Here is a 21,765-nt window from a genome sequence, read left to right as displayed (position 1 = left end):
GTTCCACCTGCTTCTTAAATGTACTATCTGTTACTAACAGGCCAAACTCACACGCATAACCAACACTGCTGCCAGGAGAATCAGTCTCCCACACAATCACTGCCTCACCGTACTGCTCTCACTGCCTTACCTTACTGCTCTCACTGCCTTACCTTACTCCTCTCACTGCCTTACTGCTCTCACTGCCTTACCGTACTGCTCTCACTGCCTTACCTTACTGCTCTCACTGCCTTACCTTACTCCTCTCACTGCCTTACTGCTCTCACTGCCTTACCTTACTGCTCTCACTGCCTTACATTACTGCTCTCACTGCCTTACTGTTCTCACTGCCTTACATTACTGCTCTCACTGCCTTACTGCTCTCACTGCCTTACATTACTGCTCTTACTGCCTTACATTACTGCTCTCACTGCCTTACATTACTGCTCTCACTGCCTTACCCTACTGCTCTCACTGCCTTACCCTACTGCTCTCACTGCCTTACATTACTGCTCTCACTGCCTTACATTACTCCTCTCACTGCCTTACATTACTGCTCTCACTGCCTTACATTACTGCTCTCACTGCCTTACATTACTGCTCTCACTGCCTTACATTACTGCTCTCACTGCCTTACATTACTGCTCTCACTGCCTTACATTACTGCTCTCACTGCCTTACATTACTGCTCTCACTGCCTTACATTACTGCTCTCACTGCCTTACATTACTGCTCTCACTGCCTTATCCTACTGCTCTCACTGCCTTACATTACTGCTCTCACTGCCTTACATTACTGCTCTCACTACCTTACATTACTGCACATTACTGCTCTCACTGCCTTACATTACTGCTCTCACTGCCTTACATTACTGCTCTCACTGCCTTACATTACTGCTCTCACTGCCTTACATTACTGCTCTCACTGCCTTACATTACTGCTCTCACTGCCTTACATTACTGCTCTCACTGCCTTACTGCTCTCACTGCCTTACATTACTGCTCTCACTGCCTTACATTACTGCTCTCACTGCCTTACATTACTGCTCTCACTGCCTTACATTACTGCTCTCACTGCCTTACTGCTCTCACTGCCTTACTGCTCTCACTGCCTTACATTACTGCTCTCACTGCCTTACTCCTCTCACTGCCTTACATTACTGCTCTCACTGCCTTACTCCTCTCACTGCCTTACATTACTGCTCTCACTGCCTTACATTACTGCTCTCACTGCCTTACATTACTGCTCTCACTGCCTTACTGCTCTCACTGCCTTACATTACTGCTCTCACTGCCTTACATTACTGCTCTCACTGCCTTACATTACTGCTCTCACTGCCTTACATTACTGCTCTCACTGCCTTACATTACTGCTCTCACTGCCTTACATTACTGCTCTCACTGCCTTACATTACTGCTCTGACTGTCTTACATTACTGCTCTCACTGCCTTACATTACTGCTCTCACTGCCTTACCCTACTGCTCTCACTGCCTTACATTACTCCTCTCACTGCCTTACCCTACTGCTCTCACAGCCTTACATTACTCCTCTCACTGCCTTACCCTACTGCTCTCACTGCCTTACATTACTGCTCTCACTGCCTTATCCTACTGCTCTCACTGCCTTACATTACTGCTCTCACTGCCTTACATTACTGCTCTCACTGCCTTACATTACTGCTCTCACTGCCTTACATTACTGCTCTCACTGCCTTACATTACTGCTCTCACTGCCTTACATTACTGCTCTCACTGCCTTACATTACTGCTCTCACTGCCTTACATTACTGCTCTCACTGCCTTACATTACTGCTCTCACTGCCTTACCCTACTGCTCTCACTGCCTTACATTACTGCTCTCACTGCCTTACATTACTGCTCTCACTGCCTTACATTACTGCTCTCACTGCCTTACCCTACTGCTCTCACTGCCTTACATTACTCCTCTCACTACCTTACATTACTGCTCTCACTGCCTTACATTACTGCTCTGACTGCCTTACATTACTGCTCTTACTGCCTTACCCTACTGCTCTCACTGCCTTACATTACTGCTCTCACTGCCTTACATTACTGCTCTCACTGCCTTACATTACTGCTCTCACTGCCTTACATTACTGCTCTCACTGCCTTACATTACTGCTCTCACTGCCTCACATTACTGCTCTCACTGCCTTACATTACTGCTCTCACTGCCTCACATTACTGCTCTCACTGCCTTACATTACTGCTCTCACTGCCTTACATTACTGCTCTCACTGCCTTACCCTACTGCTCTCACTGCCTTACATTACTGCTCTCACTGCCTTATCCTACTGCTCTCACTGCCTTACATTACTGCTCTCACTGCCTTACATTACTGCTCTCACTGCCTTACATTACTGCTCTCACTGCCTTATCCTACTGCTCTCACTGCCTTACATTACTGCTCTCACTGCCTTACATTACTGCTCTCACTGCCTTACATTACTGCTCTCACTGCCTCACATTACTGCTCTCACTGCCTTACATTACTGCTCTCACTACCTTACATTACTGCTCTCACTGCCTTACATTACTCCTCTCACTGCCTTACATTACTGCTCTCACTGCCTTACATTACTGCTCTCACTGCCTTACATTACTCCTCTCACTGCCTTACCCTACTGCTCTCACTGCCTTACCCTACTGCTCTCACTGCCTTACATTACTGCTCTGACTGCCTTACATTACTGCTCTCACTGCCTTACATTACTGCTCTCACTGCCTTACATTACTGCTCTCACTGCCTTACATTACTCCTCTCACTGCCTTACATTACTGCTCTCACTGCCTTACATTACTGCTCTCACTGCCTTACATTACTCCTCTCACTGCCTTACATTACTGCTCTCACTGCCTTACATTACTGCTCTCACTGCCTTACATTACTGCTCTCACTGCCTTACTGCTCTCACTGCGTTACATTACTGCTCTCACTGCCTTACTGCTCTCACTGCGTTACATTACTGCTCTCACTGCCTTACATTACTGCTCTCACTGCCTTATCCTACTGCTCTCACTGCCTTACATTACTGCTCTCACTGCCTTACATTACTGCTCTCACTGCCTTACATTACTCCTCTCACTGCCTTACATTACTGCTCTCACTGCCTTACATTACTGCTCTCACTGCCTTACATTACTCCTCTCACTGCCTTACATTACTGCTCTCACTGCCTTACATTACTGCTCTCACTGCCTTACATTACTGCTCTCACTGCCTTACTGCTCTCACTGCGTTACATTACTGCTCTCACTGCCTTACATTACTGCTCTCACTGCCTTATCCTACTGCTCTCACTGCCTTACATTACTGCTCTCACTGCCTTACATTACTGCTCTCACTGCCTTACATTACTCCTCTCACTGCCTTACATTACTGCTCTCACTGCCTTACATTACTGCTCTCACTGCCTTACATTACTGCTCTCACTGCCTTACTGCTCTCACTGCGTTACATTACTGCTCTCACTGCCTTACTGCTCTCACTGCGTTACATTACTGCTCTCACTGCCTTATCCTACTGCTCTCACTGCCTTACATTACTGCTCTCACTGCCTTACATTACTGCTCTCACTGCCTTATCCTACTGCTCTCACTGCCTTACATTACTGCTCTCACTGCCTTACATTACTGCTCTCACTGCCTTACATTACTGCTCTCACTGCCTTACATTACTGCTCTCACTGCCTTACATTACTGCTCTCACTGCCTTACATTACTGCTCTCACTGCCTTACATTACTGCTCTCACTGCCTTACATTACTGCTCTCACTGCCTTACCCTACTGCTCTCACTGCCTTACATTACTCCTCTCACTGCCTTACATTACTGCTCTCACTGCCTTACATTACTGCTCTCACTGCCTTACATTACTCCTCTCACTGCCTTACATTACTCCTCTCACTGCCTTACATTACTGCTCTCACTGCCTTACATTACTGCTCTCACTGCCTTACATTACTGCTCTCACTGCCTCACATTACTGCTCTCACTGCCTTACATTACTGCTCTCACTGCCTTACTGCTCTCACTGCCTTACATTACTGCTCTCACTGCCTTACATTACTGCTCTCACTGCCTTACATTACTGCTCTCACTGCCTTACATTACTGCTCTCACTGCCTTACATTACTGCTCTCACTGCCTTACATTACTGCTCTTGAGGCCCAGTCCATACGAGCGCTGGATTTAATGTAACCATGATTGTATGTGCGCAGTTGCACTGTTCGGGCATACACAACCGGGGTTTTGCTACACTGCAACCGCGGTCTTTGAAAACCGGAGTCCAGGGTGAAGTTTTGCGCACACGCCCGGTTGCAGTGGGTGCGTGTGGGCATAGCAACCGAGGTTATTCCCAGTGTTTACAGCAGAGCTGTCGCAATTATTTCCCATGTTCACGGCAGACTGTCGCAAACAATAGCAAGTTAGCAACCGAGCACGGGGTTAGAGTGATTAGAGCAGAGCCAGCTACACCAGTGTTTACAGCAGAGCTGTCCCAAGTAGCGTTATATGAAAATGATTGTAACAAACTTTTGTTCGAAACGTATTGTTGAAGAGTGTTGTGATCGACTGATGTCTGTTGTCACATTCCTGACCCGACCAGAGTAAAACCTGTAGCTGCGGCTAAACTAAACTCATGTGTTGTCAAGTTATTGTTATAAGGAACCCAGTCCAGACTGCATCCCCTTAGCAATTGTTTGTATTGAGCCGTATTGTATTAGTACCCATTCTGCAATGTGTTAAATAACGTCTGCATCCATTCATTATACTAGCGTTAACGTTACATTATTATGTTAGCAGCATGTAAGCTATATACTATATATAGAGAATACCATTCACATTAGCATGTAGCTAACAACACCGGAGATCTTTTGTGAGACTAAACTATCCGCTCTTGGTGGTCAATTGTGTTGCTGTTGGTTTTGTTTCATCAACAAATGAGTGGAATGTATCCGTTTGTTTATTGCACTTTCTTTCTTTGCTGAAAAATATATGCTCCGTTGGCTAATGGCTAACGCAAGGGTATTTAACACTTTGCGTGCCGCACACGAGATATCTCGGGTTTATTTATAGGTGGTTGAAAGCCACTCACGAGATTTCCCGGATTTTTTTTTTTTTTTTATTTTTTTAGCGATCTGAAATCATATTGCATCACCCGAGCCTACCCGAGTATACCCGAGCGGCGCCGGCGATCATTGTGGAAAAAAGCGCCCCCTGTCGTTTCCCAGATGACATAAGGGATTTTGGAATGGACTCAATGAAAATGGATGGGGAAAAAAATCCGGTACTCCACATTTTCCAGTTCACTGATCCAGCCGGGGTTACCATAGTTCATTCTGGAGCGTCTGAGACCCGCTGATCATGGAGTTCTACTGTATCGCGTTGGATCCATACACTTATCGATTTTTTCGAATGGTGATCAGGAATTGGAATATACCAGTTGGATACCATCTGATGTCAGGTAAGGACTCTATGTTATCAGTGTTAGGATAATCAGACTAATTTTGATGAAGTTATAAGCTGTTTTGTGAAATGGACTCTTTCGGTTTCACTGTAAAAGTCCGAGAGGAAATCAACGCGGCGATTATCCGTGCGCGGCCCGAATGTGCTTGCGTGCACGTATAATATTGATCATCTAGCGTTTATTTGAAAACGATTCATAAAAAGGCAGACGAATATCAACGTTGTGGAATATTCCAGTAAAAGACGATTTTCATAGAATGGTCCAGAATGGGCTGTTTTTTATCTCAAAACTGGTGCTTTTCTAAATGCTCTAAAACGGAAATGACGCGATAAAAAACCAATCTGCCTCGACAGCACTGACTGGAAAATAGTCTTTGATAATGCGATGGGCAGATTAGACACATAGCCATAATTTAAAACATAGATTAGGCGATATTAACGTTAACATTGGCGCCGATGGTGGCATTCAGGGGGTAAAAAGGAAAACCCGGCGTGGCACTCAAAGTGTTAAAGATGGCGGCTTTGTTTTGGTTTTAGGCAGGAAGTGTAGTGAGCGTTCAACCTTTTCTGATTGGTTGAAATGGCCTTCATGTCTGAACAACATCGCCGCCTACTGCTTTGGCATTGTACTACATGTATCGGTTGCTGGTTTTCCAGCCGCCGTGAGTACGCGGTTATACACGGTTATTCACCTGTGTGGACAGAGGTTTTTTTTTTTTTTTTTTTTTTGTATCCACTTTTTCTCCCATTTTTCTATATTTTCTCCCATCCCAATTTCGTATCATCCAATTCAACCCTCCCCTGTCACGAACGCTGTTTCTTGCCTCCCACAAGCCGGCTGCAATGTGGACTAAGTCATACATAGCACAAGTCCCCTCCGGTACTTGAGGTAACAGCAGTCGCATCTTTTCACCTGCGCAGCTCGATCTCTCAGTGTCGAGGAGTAACGCGTGGGAGGCTCACGCTGCCCCCGACACTTCCTGATTCTACTGCGCAGGCGCACCAACCGACTTGTAGGAGTCGCTTGTTCACAACGTTCGATCCCCACCCTTCAGTTTTCCCTCCCCGTAATACGGCCAATGTGTATTACTGCGGACGACCAGCTAAACTGAAAACAATGTGGAGAGCTGGATTCGAACACGCGAATCCTAGCGTCTCCACACTGGTGGCGAGTGCCTTGCCCACTACACCACCTAGCCGCCCTCGACAGAGGTTTATTTTTTTCAAACTTCTGTTACATTAAATCCAGCGCTCGTGTGGACAGGGCCTCACTGCCTTACATTACTGCTCTCACTGCCTCACCTTACTGCTCTCACTGCCTTACCCTACTGCTCAATTGACCTATCTCATACTATCTCTTTTCTCGATCCTCCAATCACAACTGTTGGGCCGAGGGAAGGAACAGTTGTGATTGGAGGATCAAGAAAAGAGGGACAAATGTGTCGTTGTATTGTTTGTTTTATCGATCGAGCAATTAAATGGATGGCTAGAAGAAAATGTTAAGTGCTGATTGTTAAAAATGTTGCCAATACTCACTGCAGTGACCCCTTAGATTAGAAGTCCACAGGTGCTAAAGCTCTGGGTACCCCAGTGCAGTGGCTCACAAGGTGGTCCCTCAAGGGGGTCCCTTACCAAGGGAGGAATAGTGAACAACAAATTAACTCTAAGTAGGCTACAGAGAATGACTATTCTGATCGCAGGTCTCACAGTTTCTTCACTGTTATCTTCCCATACAGTATAGACACAGTTGTGAGAGCACTCTTCTGTGAAAAATCACATACTTTCCAGGTTTGTGTCACAGAGTCTTATCTGCTGGGGTTTTGTAGCTTGAATCTGATCTATTTGGTTGGCCTTAAAGGAACACTCCAACATTATAGGAAATGCACTTACAGGGGTGGCTAAGTGGCGCAGTGGGCAAGGCGCTCGCCACTAACGCAGGAGACGCTGGGTTCGAGCCCAGCTCTCTGCGTTGCTTCCGGCTTGGCTGGTCGTTCATACTAATACAATTGGCAGTATTAGGGGGTGGGAAAGCCGGTGGGTGGGGATCGGACGTTGTGGACAGCGACTCCTACAGGTCGGTTGGTGCGCCTGTACAGCAGAATCAGGAAGTATCAGGGGCAGCGTGAGCCTCCCACGCGTTACTCCTCGCCACTGAAAGATTGCGATGTGCAGGGGAAAAGATGCGACGGCTGCCTCCTCGTGTACCGGAGGGGACTTGTGATGCAAGGCTTCGTCCTCACTGCAGCCGACCAGTGGGAGGCATGGTTTAACAACGTTCAAGACAGGGGAGGGTAGAATTGGATAATAAGAAATTGGGATGGGAGAAATGGGGAGAACAATTTAGATAAAAAAAAGGAAATGCACTTACAGAGTCAGACAAGAAGATAGATGCCATCCGGCTGCAAGCTAGCCTAGCTTAGCACAAATGTATGGAAGCGGATACGGACCAGCTAGCCAAGCTGTTGGCCAAAAACACCTCTCCCAGAGTTTTAAGCTGGGCTAGTGGTACATATCTGCTTCCATTAATTTATGGTAAGCTAGGATAGCTTGCAGTCGGATAGCTTTTCTACGGAAATTGGTATCTATCTTCTTGTCTGATTCTGGAGAAGATGGTGCACGCATTTTGCATAAGGCTGGCCCTGTTCCTTTAACCCCAGTGCATTCCTATGCAGAAACAGACGTTGATTCTAACTAACTAACTGTGTTTGATTCCTACAAGCTGGGGTCAGCCCTACTGTATGTTCCCACAGCCCAATGGTCCACATCCCTATGTTCCCACTTCCCACAGCACCTATGTTCCCACATTTCTGAGATTTTCTTTCCACAAAAAATGTGGCCTTTATGTTCCCACAGCCCTATGTTCCCAACATTTTTTTTTTTTAAGATTATTTTTTTGGCATTTTGTATTTCTTTATTGGACAGACCCGGCAGAGAGGAAGGATGGGATAACATATAGGGGGAGGACATGCGGCAAAGGTCGCCGGGTACGGGAGTCGAACCCGGGACAGCCGTGTTGCACTACAGCGCAGTTACGTGGTGCGCCACCCTGGAGCCCCTTGTTCCCACATTTCTAAGATCTCTCTCAAAATGAGGCCCTATGTTCCCAGTCAGCACTATGTTCCCACATTTCTAAGATTTTTCCAAAAATGTGGCTGTATTAGGCTGTGTGTATGTACCACAGTCCAATGGTCCCACAGCCCAATGGTCCCACAGCCCAATGGTCCCACAGCCCAATGGTCCCACAGCTATGTTCCCAGACAAACCCTCTACTACCAGAGGACAATTGGATAATAGGTTGGTTGTAATTGGCTACCAAATTAAGAGAAAGGGGGATCAAATCAGATATAAATTTATGAAAAAAGGAAATGTGGGAACACAGGGCCTAATTTGGAGAAAAATCTTAGAAATGTGGGAACATAGGGCTGTGGGAACATAGAGCCTAATTTTGAGTGGAAAGATATCTTAGAAATGTGGGAACATAGGGCTGTGGGACCATTGGGCTGTGGGAACATAGGCATGTTCCCCTACAACCTATTAGCATTCTAAATCATCCAGCTAAGACGTAACACTCGTATTGTATTACACATTAACACAAGATTATAGTATTACTGTACAGTGAGTGAGCCTCAAACATCCTCCTGTGTTTGCTTTCATATACTCTCAGACTGGCCAGTCAATTACCTCCTGTGGCTGCTCTAGGGGCAGCAAACCGGGCAGGAAGTAGGCTTAATATAGGTAGAGAGAGAGAGAGAGAGAGAGAGAGAGAGAGAGAGAGAGAGAGAGAGAGAGAGAGAGAGAGAGAGAGAGAGGGGGGGGGGGGGAGAGAGAGAGAGAGAGGAGAGAGAGAGAGAGAGAGGGAGGATTTCTCTGTTTGATTGTTTTGTTTTGTTTGGCTTTGGCAATGTAAACGAATGTTTCCCATGTCAATAAAGCCCATTTGAATTGAAAATTTTATTGAGACCCAGACTCACTCCATAACAAAGCCCTCACCTACAGAGAGACCCTAGAGAGATGCCCGCTCAGCCAGTTGGTCCTGGGACTCTGCTCACAAAGCAGAGCCACCAGACAGAAACCACACTGGACTAAACCAAATTATAAGAAAACAAAAAGAAAACTATCTGACACATTGGAAAGAATCAACCCAAAACCAGAGCAAATTGGAATGCTATTTGGCGCTAAACAGAGAGTACACAGTGGCAGAATACCTGAGCACTGTGACTGATCCAAAATTAAGAAGATCATTGACTAGGTAGTGGTACAGACTCAGCGAGCACAGCCTAGCCATCGAGAAAGGCCGCCATAGGCAGACCTGGCTCCCAAGAGAAGACAGACTGTGCACCCACTGCACACAAGAAGAGGTGGAAACCAAGCTACACTTCTTAACAACCTGCCCACTATACCAAGATATCAAAGACATATACTTCCCACAAATTGCAAACACCCAAAGAGACTTTGAAAACATGGCAAATAACTCAAAACTCCCATACCTACTGGAAGAAATACAACAATGTGCAAACACAGCAGCAATATTTGTAAGCTGCTGTGACAAGATAAGGACATCCAATCACACAAAAAGGTCCTTCTTTTTTTTATTTTTATTATTGATCTTTTTCCCCCTCCATTTTCCTCCGATTTTCTCCCATCCCAATGTTAGTCGTTATGCGTAAATATCCTAACCCAACCCCCTCCAATGTACAGTCATTTACCTAGTATGGTTTTGTCAATAGTTCAATGTACAATTGTGTTAGTTTGTACAGTGTCTCCTCCCCCCCCCCCCTCAATGTACAGTGTTACTTGTTTATACAGTGTGCCCCCCGCCCCCCCCCCCCAACCACCTCCAATGTAAATTACCCAGTATGGTTGTCAATATCCCAATGTACCCAACCCCCCCCCCACCCAACCTCCTCCAATGTACAGTTTCTACGTCAAATGTATATACTCCCTTTTCTTGACTCCTTCTGTATCACAAACAGTACTGTATTTGCAAATCTGGTATGTCATAAATGTATAGATGTAGCAGTACTGACTATCTGTATGTCATGAATGTCATATATGTCTATATGAATTGAAAATGGGGGACCCTGATGGAAACAAGACAAACGTCTTTCTCAGGTCTGCATCCCCTTAACAATTGTATGTATTGAGCCGTACTGTATTGTACCCATTCTGCAATCTGTTAAATAAAGTTTTCATTCATTCATTCATGCCAATTCCCAATCCCCTTCCCGGTCGCTGCGCACTTACCCCCCACAGTCGGTCTGGGAGAGTGGAGGCTATGACGTGCTTCCTCCAACACACGTCCAGCCAATCAACCGCTTCTTTTCACCTGGCAGCGCGGATTCTCATTGAGAGGGCGTAGCGTGTGGAAGGATCACACTATCCCACTCAAGTCCTATCCGCGCTTAGCTATCTATCTATCTTATCTATCTATCTATTATCTATCTATCTATCTATTATCTATCTATCTATCTATCTATCTATCTATCTATCTATCTATCTATCTATCTATCTATCTATCTATCTATCTATCTATCTATCTATCTATCTATCTATCTATCTATCTATCTATCTATCTATCTATCTATCTATCTATCTATCTATAGATCTAGTAAGAGTTCAGACTGCCCAGTACCCAATCACTTTACACAAGAGTTAAAGAAATAACCTCCATATTGTCATCATACACACACCACCGATTTCACATTCGCTGATCAAACACTCACTAATGATACTTGTGTCTTTGCTTCTCTGTGAAGTCTGCATGTGCTGCTGGTTGGCGGTGGCAAAAGATAATGTCCCCTCAGGGGAATATTAAAGTGTCCACTTGTTCATAAGGGACTGAGAGCAAAAAGAGAAAGGAGAGAAGATGCACAGTTATTTATAGGATCAGGATATGACAAGTTAAATGTTGTCGGGACCATTGGACAGTGTGGTAAATATGGGGCTTGGACAAAGAACAAACTATCCTTCAGCGTTTACCTACTGTGTCAACAATACTGGAAAACAAACCCAGCGTATCTGAATGCTTCTCAGGGCATGCGGCAGCATATTTTCTTCCTATGTCTGGAAGTGCACATCACAAAATCACAATACAATTTGACGTGTGATGATATGTGTTTTGTCTCCACTAGCCAGGGTTTAGCCTTGCTGTGGCCTGTCTGGCACACAGTGAGTGTCTCCATTGTCTTTAGAACCTGGCCAAACCTGGCTGAGGCGGCCACCTTTCACAACTTCGTCAGACCTGGCCAAAGCCAGCGGAGACTGTTGTATAATCATGGTAAGTAACCGGAGAGTTTGCAAGAAATGCAACCATACCATGCTAGCACATGGCTAGCCCCAGCCAGACTGAACAGGGATCATCCCTATGTTCCCCGGGTTCTATGTTCCCCGCTTTGATTGATTAATAGATTGAAATTTTTATAAATTTTTATTATTTTATTAATTATTAATGTCCGCCTTGTTTCGAACGGTTAAGCTTAGGCCCTCTTTCGAACTGGTTAAGGTTAGAGTTTGGAATCAGGGCTGGTGGTCTAAAATGTTCAATCAATCAAAGCGGGGAACATAGGACCCGGGGAACATAGACATGCTCCCACTGAACATAGCTAATGGAGACAAGACACTAGAGGAGTTTCACACTGTCATTCACACTGGCAAAGATACCACATTCACTCTAAGCCTTCACCGGTTCTCAAATTCACGGCGTCGTAGACAGCCAAAGTACAGCTATGACTACTTCATGCTTGCTCTCAATGTGGACAAAGCGACTATTGCAATTCACTGTTAGCTGGTTTACCAGTTTGCACCACCAAGGCCCTTCAACTCGTACAGAACACAGTGGCCCGCCTGATCTCCAATCTAACAAAGTCAGCCCACGTCACCCCACTCCTCAGAGAACTGCACTGGCTTCCTGTTGCCTCACGAATCCACTCGACCTGGTATATCGTACAGCAGGGGGAGTGGCTCCCTCCTACCTACGGTCAATGGTCTCTAACTACCTGCCCTCAAGACCCCTGCACTCTGCGTCTTCTGATCGCCTCAGACCCAGTCAAGAGACCCCTGCACTCTGCGTCTTCTGATCGCCTCTGACCCAGTCAAGACCCCTACGCTCTGCGTCTTCTGGCCGCCTCAGACCCACTCCTATTCGGGCTCCTGGGGGGTCATCGAAGCGAAGCAGGCTATTCCCTTTCCTCGCTCCATGATGGTGGAACGAACTTCCCTCCAGTTAGGACAGCTGAAACCTGCCCTAAAAACTAAACACGCATGTCTTCAATCAATATCTGAAATAATAGTAAAATAACCTTCTTACAGTCTTTTACTATTATGCACTATGCTACTATGCCTATACTACTATCTACTATGCTAATATGTCTATACTACTATCGTACTATGCACTCCACACTGTTTGACGAACAATGCCACTTGTGGTACATGTGCCCTTAGTCGCCAGAGATGCACCCTTCCTGCTGACTTGTTGTACACAATTTGTAAGTCGCTTTTGGATGAACGTGTTCAGCTAAATGACTAAATGTAAAATATGTAAAGCATTTCAATGTGAGGAATGAGTTTGAGTGACCTCTTCAACCCTGTTACACTCACCCCTCTACACCTCAACTACCACCAAATATTTAGTGTAATTTGTGATCGCAACACACTACCACTTTCAGCCAGCTCTATGTCCTGCTCTGTGTAGTCCAGCATTACGACAACCCTGCTGTGGATCCAGATAATGCAAGAGAGTACTGTAGCAACCCTAGTTAGGGTTATATCTTATATGTGGGTAGTGGGTATATTTTTACTGTCAATCATTCATGGCCCACTAAGCGTGGGCTCCTTGTGTGTTTGATGAAGGTGTCCTGGGGTTGGTGGGTTCATGGGTGAGGGGCGGGGGCTAAAGGGTTGAGAGAGGAGCACACCTGAGAGTGCGGTCTCTTGGTGTCGTACAACGAACTGAGCAGCATGTACCTGTCAGACTGTTAAGTAGCTTAGCATAGCTAACACTTGGTGTCGAACTGTATGGCGTGGGCTATGGCCAAACAATAGCCTGTGAATAAACCTGACTGTTTCCCGTGAATACTGTGTGGACATTCGACTCCCTGCTGGCGAGGTCACTACTGTATTCAAGTGACGTCTTCAACTAAACTCTTCAGAAGGGACCTGTGCCCTGCCCATATTAAAGCTATGGGCTATGTCATATCATTGTATATACCGCTGTAGCCTATCTGCCTAATCAAAGCTTCTGACGGTCCCTCGTACAATCAAAAAGCAATACATTTCTGTCCCCACAACCTATACCGGGGCTGTTTAAACCTGTTGCCGTGGAGGGACGAGGACCATGGAGGGCCGAGCACCATGGGTGGGGGCGCCACGGGACAAAGAGAAAACACTGAAAATCACATTTCTACTATAATTACATTAGTTAAAAATAGACAGGTTTTAAAATAGCTTAGCACTCTCCGAAAACCTTTGAAATGAGATTGGCCGAAAATAAAATGAAATTGGCCTTTGACCTGAGGTCTTCAGACCCTTTTATTTGTTACTTGTACCTTTTTCATTCCAAGTGACCAAAAAGGCTTCCAGCTTAGAGGCAACATTTGTGACGCTTACTAGGGCTGAACGATATGCCCACAATATCATATCACCCTATTGTTCTCAAATCTGATTGAGATTTCAAGATTGTTTATTGTCATGGGCACAGTTAAACCGTCCTTCGGATGAGATGCTAAACCGAGGTCCTGACTGAATCTCGTCGTTAAAGAACCCAGGACGCCTATCGCAAAGAGTAGGCGTTTAACCCGATGTCCCTGGCCGAATTCCCAATCAGGTCTCTGACATCAAGGCCACCTAATCATCCCTTCCCCTTAATTGGCTGATATCAATCCCTGTCTCCTGAGCCATTCAGCCATTGTGTAGTGTGATGTGTGCCAGGTGCCAGTGTATGGCAGCCATTAAGCCTGCGCAGCCCAAGGTTGGGTGCTACCAGTGGTGGTGAAGGAGACAATTTTCTACATTGTGGGGAGCGCTTTGAGCGTCTAGAAAAGCGTGATATAAATGTAATGAATTATTATTATTATTAAACAGACAGTTTGCCGTACAATGAAAATCTTACTTTGCTAGTCCTCCCTTCACACAAAATCACACAATACTTAACTAAATACTTCACAACAAAAAAAAAACAATTTAAATACACGTGAGTGCTAAACAAAATAAGGTAAAAATAGATATTTTTCATAGAAAAAAAGGTAGAAGATATATACAAGGCACAGTGAGTAACATTGATGTTATTGCACGTTCCGATTCAAAGTGTAGGATCCAGAGTGTTTACAATATAAATATGGATGTGACAATGGGTCACAGCAGCAGTTAAAGTGGACAGTATTTGTATAGTTTTCCAGTATAAATTACAATGTGATATGACATCCTTTTTATGTCTTTATCTTGTAATACAATTGTCATGGTCCTATTTCATTCAAAATAGTCTATTTTCTTTAACTTTTTAATACTGCTGCAAGGAATTCTTTTTGATTAACTTTTTATCTTTTTTATGTAGTATTGTGGACGATGGTATAGTAAAAATCCATACCTTCATATTCGGTATACCTTCCAATCCTAGTGGTAAGACATTTTGTCCAAGTGTACATATTAACCTTTCTGTATCAGACCTGTATTTCAAAACAAACAACAAAAGCTGATCTTAGCCTAGGGCGGCTGGGTGGCGCAGCGGTCTAAGCGCTCGTCACCAACGCGTGAGACACCGGTATCGAATCCGGCTGTCAGCGTTGCATCCGGCTTGGGCCGGCCGTCATACTGACTCAATTGGCAGAGTCAGCAGGAGAGGAGTCAGTGGGTGGTAATCTGGTCGTTGTAAACAGCGACTCCTACAGGTCAGTCAGGGCGCCTGCACAGCAAGGACAGGAGATGTCGAGGGTAGTGTGAGCCTCCACACGTTACACCTCGCCAATGAGAGTCCGCGCTGGCAGGTGAAAATAAGTGGCTGGCTGACCCTGCATGTATCGGAGGGGACATGCGATGGATTCTTCAACCCTCCCTACGACAGTGGGGGGCACATGCGAGCAACGATCGGGGAGGGGGGAATTGGCACGACTAAATTGGGATGGGAGAAAAACTGGAAAAAGGAGAAAAAGTGGATAATAAAAAAAAAGCTGATCTTAGCCTGTCCTGTAATTTCTATGAACCACAGCAAATGACGCTCAATCCGTCCAGTTCCATGTGCCTGTGTCCCTACAAAGGCATAAACACCGTGTGACGTGACCCCAAGCCCAGCAGGCAGGATGTCACTCATCAGCCCTGCCAGGGTCTCCACATTGGATATTTAGCGTGTAAATGGCTGCATTTATATAACAGCTTTTATCCAAAGCACTTTACAATTTGTTCCTCACATTTTACCCATTCACTCATAGATCCACACACAGACCTGCTCATCAGGAGCAATTATTAGGGATTAAGTGTCTTGCTCAAGGACATGTCGACACGCTGCTCGGGAGGAGCGGGAATCAAACCGGGAACCTCCGGATTACCAGACGACTGCTCTACCTCCCGTGCCGCTGTCATAGAGACAACAGAATGGAAACAGTGGCTCTGTAATGATGCCACTTCATCTCAGCGAGGACAATGATCATTATTCTATACATTGGGAGGGATAATCTTTAATTATTACTATGATTACTTTATTAGATATTACTATGTATTACTAAATAAATACACGTCATCCCAGTATCTACCATTAATGCTCAGGAAAGGATCATTAAGGTTGTTGAGAAAGCATTTACTTGTGGTTGATCAAACTGTCCTCTTGGAAGATATCTAGAATAGGGCTCGTAAACATTATTGCTGTTCAAATTCCACGACCAGTTTCCATGACCAATATTTGTGAGTGGCCATGTTTAAATATTATAATTTTTTAAATGTTGCTTAATAATGTATTTGAATGTTCCATCCAGGTCTTGTATCAGTTATCATGTGGGACTTACTGAACAAATGTGTTATTTGAGTCATCATTCCTTAACCACTCAATTTGAGTGGAGTGAAGTGATTGATGTTTACAGACACTTTTAAAGTGTAAAATGGCTGAGGTGAGGGCGGGACACACACACACACACACATGCACACACACACACACACACACACACACACACACAAAAACGAGTGATCCATTCAGAATAACATCAGTAGGTTATATTAACGACAGTCACTGGTTCCCATCTGCCTGAGAGGCATTAAAGAAACCCTCCAGTCACTTTCACCTTGTTCTCAGTGCCTTAACTCAATCGGCGCCAGACCCGAGGAAAGTCGGGTTAACTCACCAACCGTTCAGCGCCAGACCCGAGTATAGTCGGGTTTTCATTGTTATTTCTTTTATTCGATATTTCTATTCATTTCTCTCACACGGACCTCTGGGTTACCATAGGGAACCACTCTGAGATCGCTAGAGTGCAATACCGGCCACATCCAGGTAGGTGGCAGTATCGCCCACCCTTCGAAACCTTTTTTTAATACCGAGTGTTACATTCAAATGTCTCTTGGCGCAGTTTTCTTGGTCAGGCGAGTCTAGCGGTTCACCCGATGGCATTGAAATGCGTCCAATGCCCCCGCTGCATGTGTTGTGGTGGATTATGTTGGCGACACGATGGACATCAGATGGACTGGAAATCGCGGTCAGACAATTGGAATATTCTTTTTGGGGTACCTCCTAGTGAAGGTAAGGACTATATGACATCAGTCCTGCTTTGATCCAACCATGATTTCACCTCAATCACAACGACCATGTGTAACGTACTCCAGAACGTATGCCGTTGGTGACGATCAAAGCATCAAAAATGTATGATGAAACATAATACCTCATATACATTTGATTTGGAAATAGTAGCGTGTCCAGGCGAGCAACGCCAACACTTTTAGTCACGTATTCCTCCATAGCGCCGTTTTATGGAATTAGCCAGGATCACTCTGAAACTATACTTATATTCACCACGGTATAACACGCGAACGTATACATGAAACAATTCATACTTTTTCACATATTGAACGATGGATGGTTGATGTCAAATGAGCCATAGTATTGTATCCATAACTATAATATAGAATATATATAGCCCTGCAAACACCGCCATGCATTCCTATCTCTTAGAGCGGTGGCGTAGTAGGAACAAAGATGCTCTAGGCCTGCGGCGCTGAATGAGTTAAAGGCAGTGTTATGTTTTATACCTCTATTTCAGTCGTGTATACTTATTTAATTATACAAAAGAAATGTCGTCCCCCTTCTGAAATGACATCCCCCATGTGAGGAATGAAACGCAATGTGGAATGAATGCATTCAATCAGGATTCTTATGCTTTTAGTGATTGGATGATTGGACCGTGACAAGGGGACGTAACCCACATCAGTGAGGGACCAGACACTGGGGGTTGTCACAGTACGAGTGACAAGTGTAAGGTTGCCCCACAGTGCAGCACCTCTATAGAGCATGTTGGTGTTCAGTGCCTTGCTCAAGGACACTCTAGCAGAGATGGTAGACCCCCCCCCCCCCCCCTTCACACCTTCATGTTGGTGCCAGGGATCGAACCAGCAACCCTTTGTTTACTGGCTGGCCTTTCTATCCCTGGGGCAACAGTATCTCCAGTGTGCTCATGTCAAATATCAGTACAATGACAAACACAAGTGTTATAACATTGAAACTTTGGATCCAAATACACAGTGATTGAACAGATGTAAAATGTAGTCATAGTCAAATATACATTGACTTGCACACTACTTTTATTGTCTTTTATACCTAATTCTTATGTCTGCACTTTCTACATTGCACTACTTTTATTGTATTTTATACCTAATTCTTGTGTCTGCAGTGCACTGTATGCATTGCTTTTATTCTGTCAACTGTATGCTAATTGTATGACTATGTTCATTTTATGCTATTTGCTGTGAAGCTCTTTGAGCTGCAACCCATGTATGAAAGGTGATATATACATAAAGTTATTATTATTATTAAACTGATGTCAAATGTACTTTCATAAACAAATATACAGTGATTTGACAAAATTGTAGCAGTGAATTTGAAGTGGAATTGATACACTATACGCTAGTCTAGTTTACTGTTAAACATGTCGTATCATGGTTACAATAAGGCATAATAGGCAGTCACTATTATGACAGTCTATTGTCCATGAATATCATAAAGAAAAGTCAATCCAAGTTACTTAATCTAACAACAACCCAGGTAAACAGAGGAAAAGCCATGTGAATTATCTCTAACACATAAGGTTTTGATACTGAACATTATGGCTACTACAGTAAATTTCGCTGAGTACATTTTACTCAAACTGAGTAAAATTGTACTCACTTGGGCTCAAATGGACTCAGTTTGAGTAAAATTTACTCTGCGAAATTTACTGTTATACTGACCATAGTTTATCAAACTTATTGAGTCATCATTATAATGTTTCACTGTACTTATGCAGAGAGAGAGAGAGAGAGAGAGAGAGAGAGAGAGAGAGAGAGAGAGAGAGAGAGAGAGAGAGAGAGAGAGAGAGAGAGAGTCTATGATCATTCTGTAGCAGAATCAATTTAAAACCACCTGTCTAGCCCAGGTCTCACCAGGTCTTAGGGCCGCCGTGTGGAGATGGCCCACTGGCACATGATTAGCAGAAAAAAACTGTTTGTATTCATCTAAGTGATCTGAAATACTGAAATAAAACTGCAATAGCGTGTTTTCATATTACAACCACAACACTGGTATAATTGCCATTATACGCAACACAATTTATGGAATGCCCTGTGGGGCAATTACACAGATAACAATATGTTTTGAAGCCATATGTCACTAATCTACACTTGCATAACAGTATTGATTGATTGATTGATTGATTGATTGATTGATTGATTGATTGAAAACTTTATTAACAGATTGCAGAATGGGTACAATACAGTACAGCTCAATACACACAATTGTTAAGGGGATGCAGACCAGAGAAAGACTTTCGTCTTGTTTACATCAGGGTCCCCCATTTTCAATTCATCAGGATTGGATGGAGGCCTGGATGCAGTGGGGATGTGCTGTAGATGCGCAGGCAGGCATACTGGTATAGGCTACATTGTAAACACGGAGTGCCTATATGGGCCTCGGCGCTCTCAGAGAATTGTGATGGAGAGTGGTCCCCCCCCCCCCCCCCCCCCCCCCCCCCGCCACCTGCAGAATGCGCAAGACGAGAGCAGCCCACACTGCAGCCATAATAAAGCTTCTTGATTTATTGCACTGCACAAAACAAATAGCGGCACACAACCAAAGTCTACCACACTATTGCAACCAGATAGTCGCGTCAAGGCAAGTAAATGCCCAAAGGCGGTGAAAAACGTGTACAGTACTACAGTAGTGGCCTAGAAAGAGACGGCAGCAGACGTGACAACCCATATATTGATTTTGATGAAGATGCATAGCAGAATTTGCATTCTGCTGAGCGGGGTGCTTACCTCCAGCGTTCGTATTTCTTTTTGTGTCAAATCGTTGGATGTGGCACATTTGGTCCGCAAACCCTCCAAACTAGAGATGCTTATGTCGATCATATTTTGCACCAACTCGCAGTGCTGCAAGGCTTTTTGCAAACTAAGGTGCTGCTCTTCGCTTTTTGTCATCTCCTCGTCCATAGTTTGCGAGCAGTGGTCGTTTTTTGTTTGCACTTGAAAAAAAAATCTATTCAGGAAAAAAACGTGGAGACCCCCACGAAATAATAAAACAACCTGCAAAACGCCATCAAACGAGCAGTGGTGTTGTAGGTTTATTATAGGCGAGATTTGAGCAGTGTGAGAAGCGACTCCATTGCAACAGTCCTCGTAGTTCCTGCTGTCTCCTGTCTGATCAAGGTGTCTCTGGATTGTGGGCTATATATCAAACACAATATGAAGAAGATACTGAGCAGGTTTGCCTAACCATCCAATCGGCGTCTGTTCGTGTCAAATAGATGGAAAAGCTGTTCAACGCATCATAACGGATTAGATCGCCATGAAGGCCTAGTCATTGTAAAGGTGATGGTGTGTGGACTGGACGCAGGTACTCCCCATCAGCGGCTGCATCCCGGTTCGCTCCCACCACCACACCGACATGTTTCCTGTCAATCAAATCCACAGCATCGCATCGCCCAGGGACGAGAGAGAGAGAGAGAGAGAGAGAGAGAGAGAGAGAGAGAGAGAGAGAGAGAGAGAGAGAGGATGCGAGAAGAGCTGCTCTCGCGAGACGAGTTCCAGTGCAGTGAGTGAGTGAGCTCACTGCTTCAAGAAAAGATAGTAACACAACGTGGTAGGCTACATGCTTTATCCAAAGTACAACATACTTTATCTCGCTTGTCACAAATCAGATGTTAATGGACCAAGCCAACAGTATGATGAATGAATGAATGAATGAATGAATGAATGAATGAATGAATGAATGAATGAATGAAAACTTTATTTAACAGATTGCAGAATGGGTACAATACAGTACGGCTCAATACATACAATTGTTAAGGGGATGCAGACCTGAGAAAGACGTTTGTCTTGTTTTCATCAGGGTCCCCCATTTTCAATTCATATAGACATTTATGACATACACAACATACATGACATTTATGGCATAGGGACATATAGGTATTTAGTACTGATACATTTGTGACATAAACGGTATTCAAATATGTTACCCCTAGATCCTGACAGAGTATATGATGGGGAGGGGACTGTACATTAGGAGGGGGTGGGTGGGTGGGAGAGAAATATACATACGGCGGGGAGGGAATATATACATGCGGTGGGGAGGAGACTGTCTATTAGGAGGTGGTGGGGGTTTTGGGCATTTACGGTGGCCAGTTTCGAATTGCAGCCTCCCGTAGGTGCTCTTTAAGAGCGGTTTTGAATGTGGGCCGGGATTCACATTCCTTTACAGCTTTGGGTAGGGCGTTCCACATGAAATGTGCTTACTGTTTTCTCTAGAGTCAGACAAGAAGATAGATACTAACCAAGCCCCCCGGCTGAAAGCGAGCCTAAAATATGCATTTCAACAACATAGCACAAATGAATGGAAGTGAATACGGACAGAGAGGAAATTGACTCTGGAGAAGACAGTACGCACATTTCCCATAATGTTAGTGTGTTCCTTTAACACACATGGGGAGAGGGCGGCACTCACACAAACAAACACATACGTACTGTGCTCACTCACATGCGCACGTGCACACACACGACACAAGTGGATGCTTTTATCCAAAGTGCCACATTCTCTGGATCACCTCACACTCAAGTGTATGTGTACAGTATATTTGC

General features: G+C 44.6%; 1 protein-coding gene across 1 annotated transcript in view; it reads right to left on the bottom strand.

Moving 5' to 3' along the window:
• ksr2 (kinase suppressor of ras 2) overlaps nucleotides 1-20,121 on the bottom strand; it is a gene marked incomplete at both ends in the record, with an annotated part of 189,219 nt that extends 169,098 nt beyond the window's left edge. The window contains one exon of the mRNA XM_084308094.1: nucleotides 19,948-20,121. Within this exon, the coding sequence (XP_084164220.1) occupies nucleotides 19,948-20,121 (174 nt within the window). The remainder of the gene's footprint in view (nucleotides 1-19,947) is intronic.
• Between the last annotated feature and the right edge of the window lie 1,644 nt (nucleotides 20,122-21,765).

This window comes from Notolepis coatsorum (assembly GCF_963971535.1).
Source record: "Notolepis coatsorum genome assembly, chromosome: 2".
In the NCBI taxonomy this organism is placed as follows: Eukaryota; Metazoa; Chordata; class Actinopteri; order Aulopiformes; family Paralepididae; genus Notolepis; species Notolepis coatsorum.
This window is presented reverse-complemented; position numbering and strand designations above follow the sequence as displayed.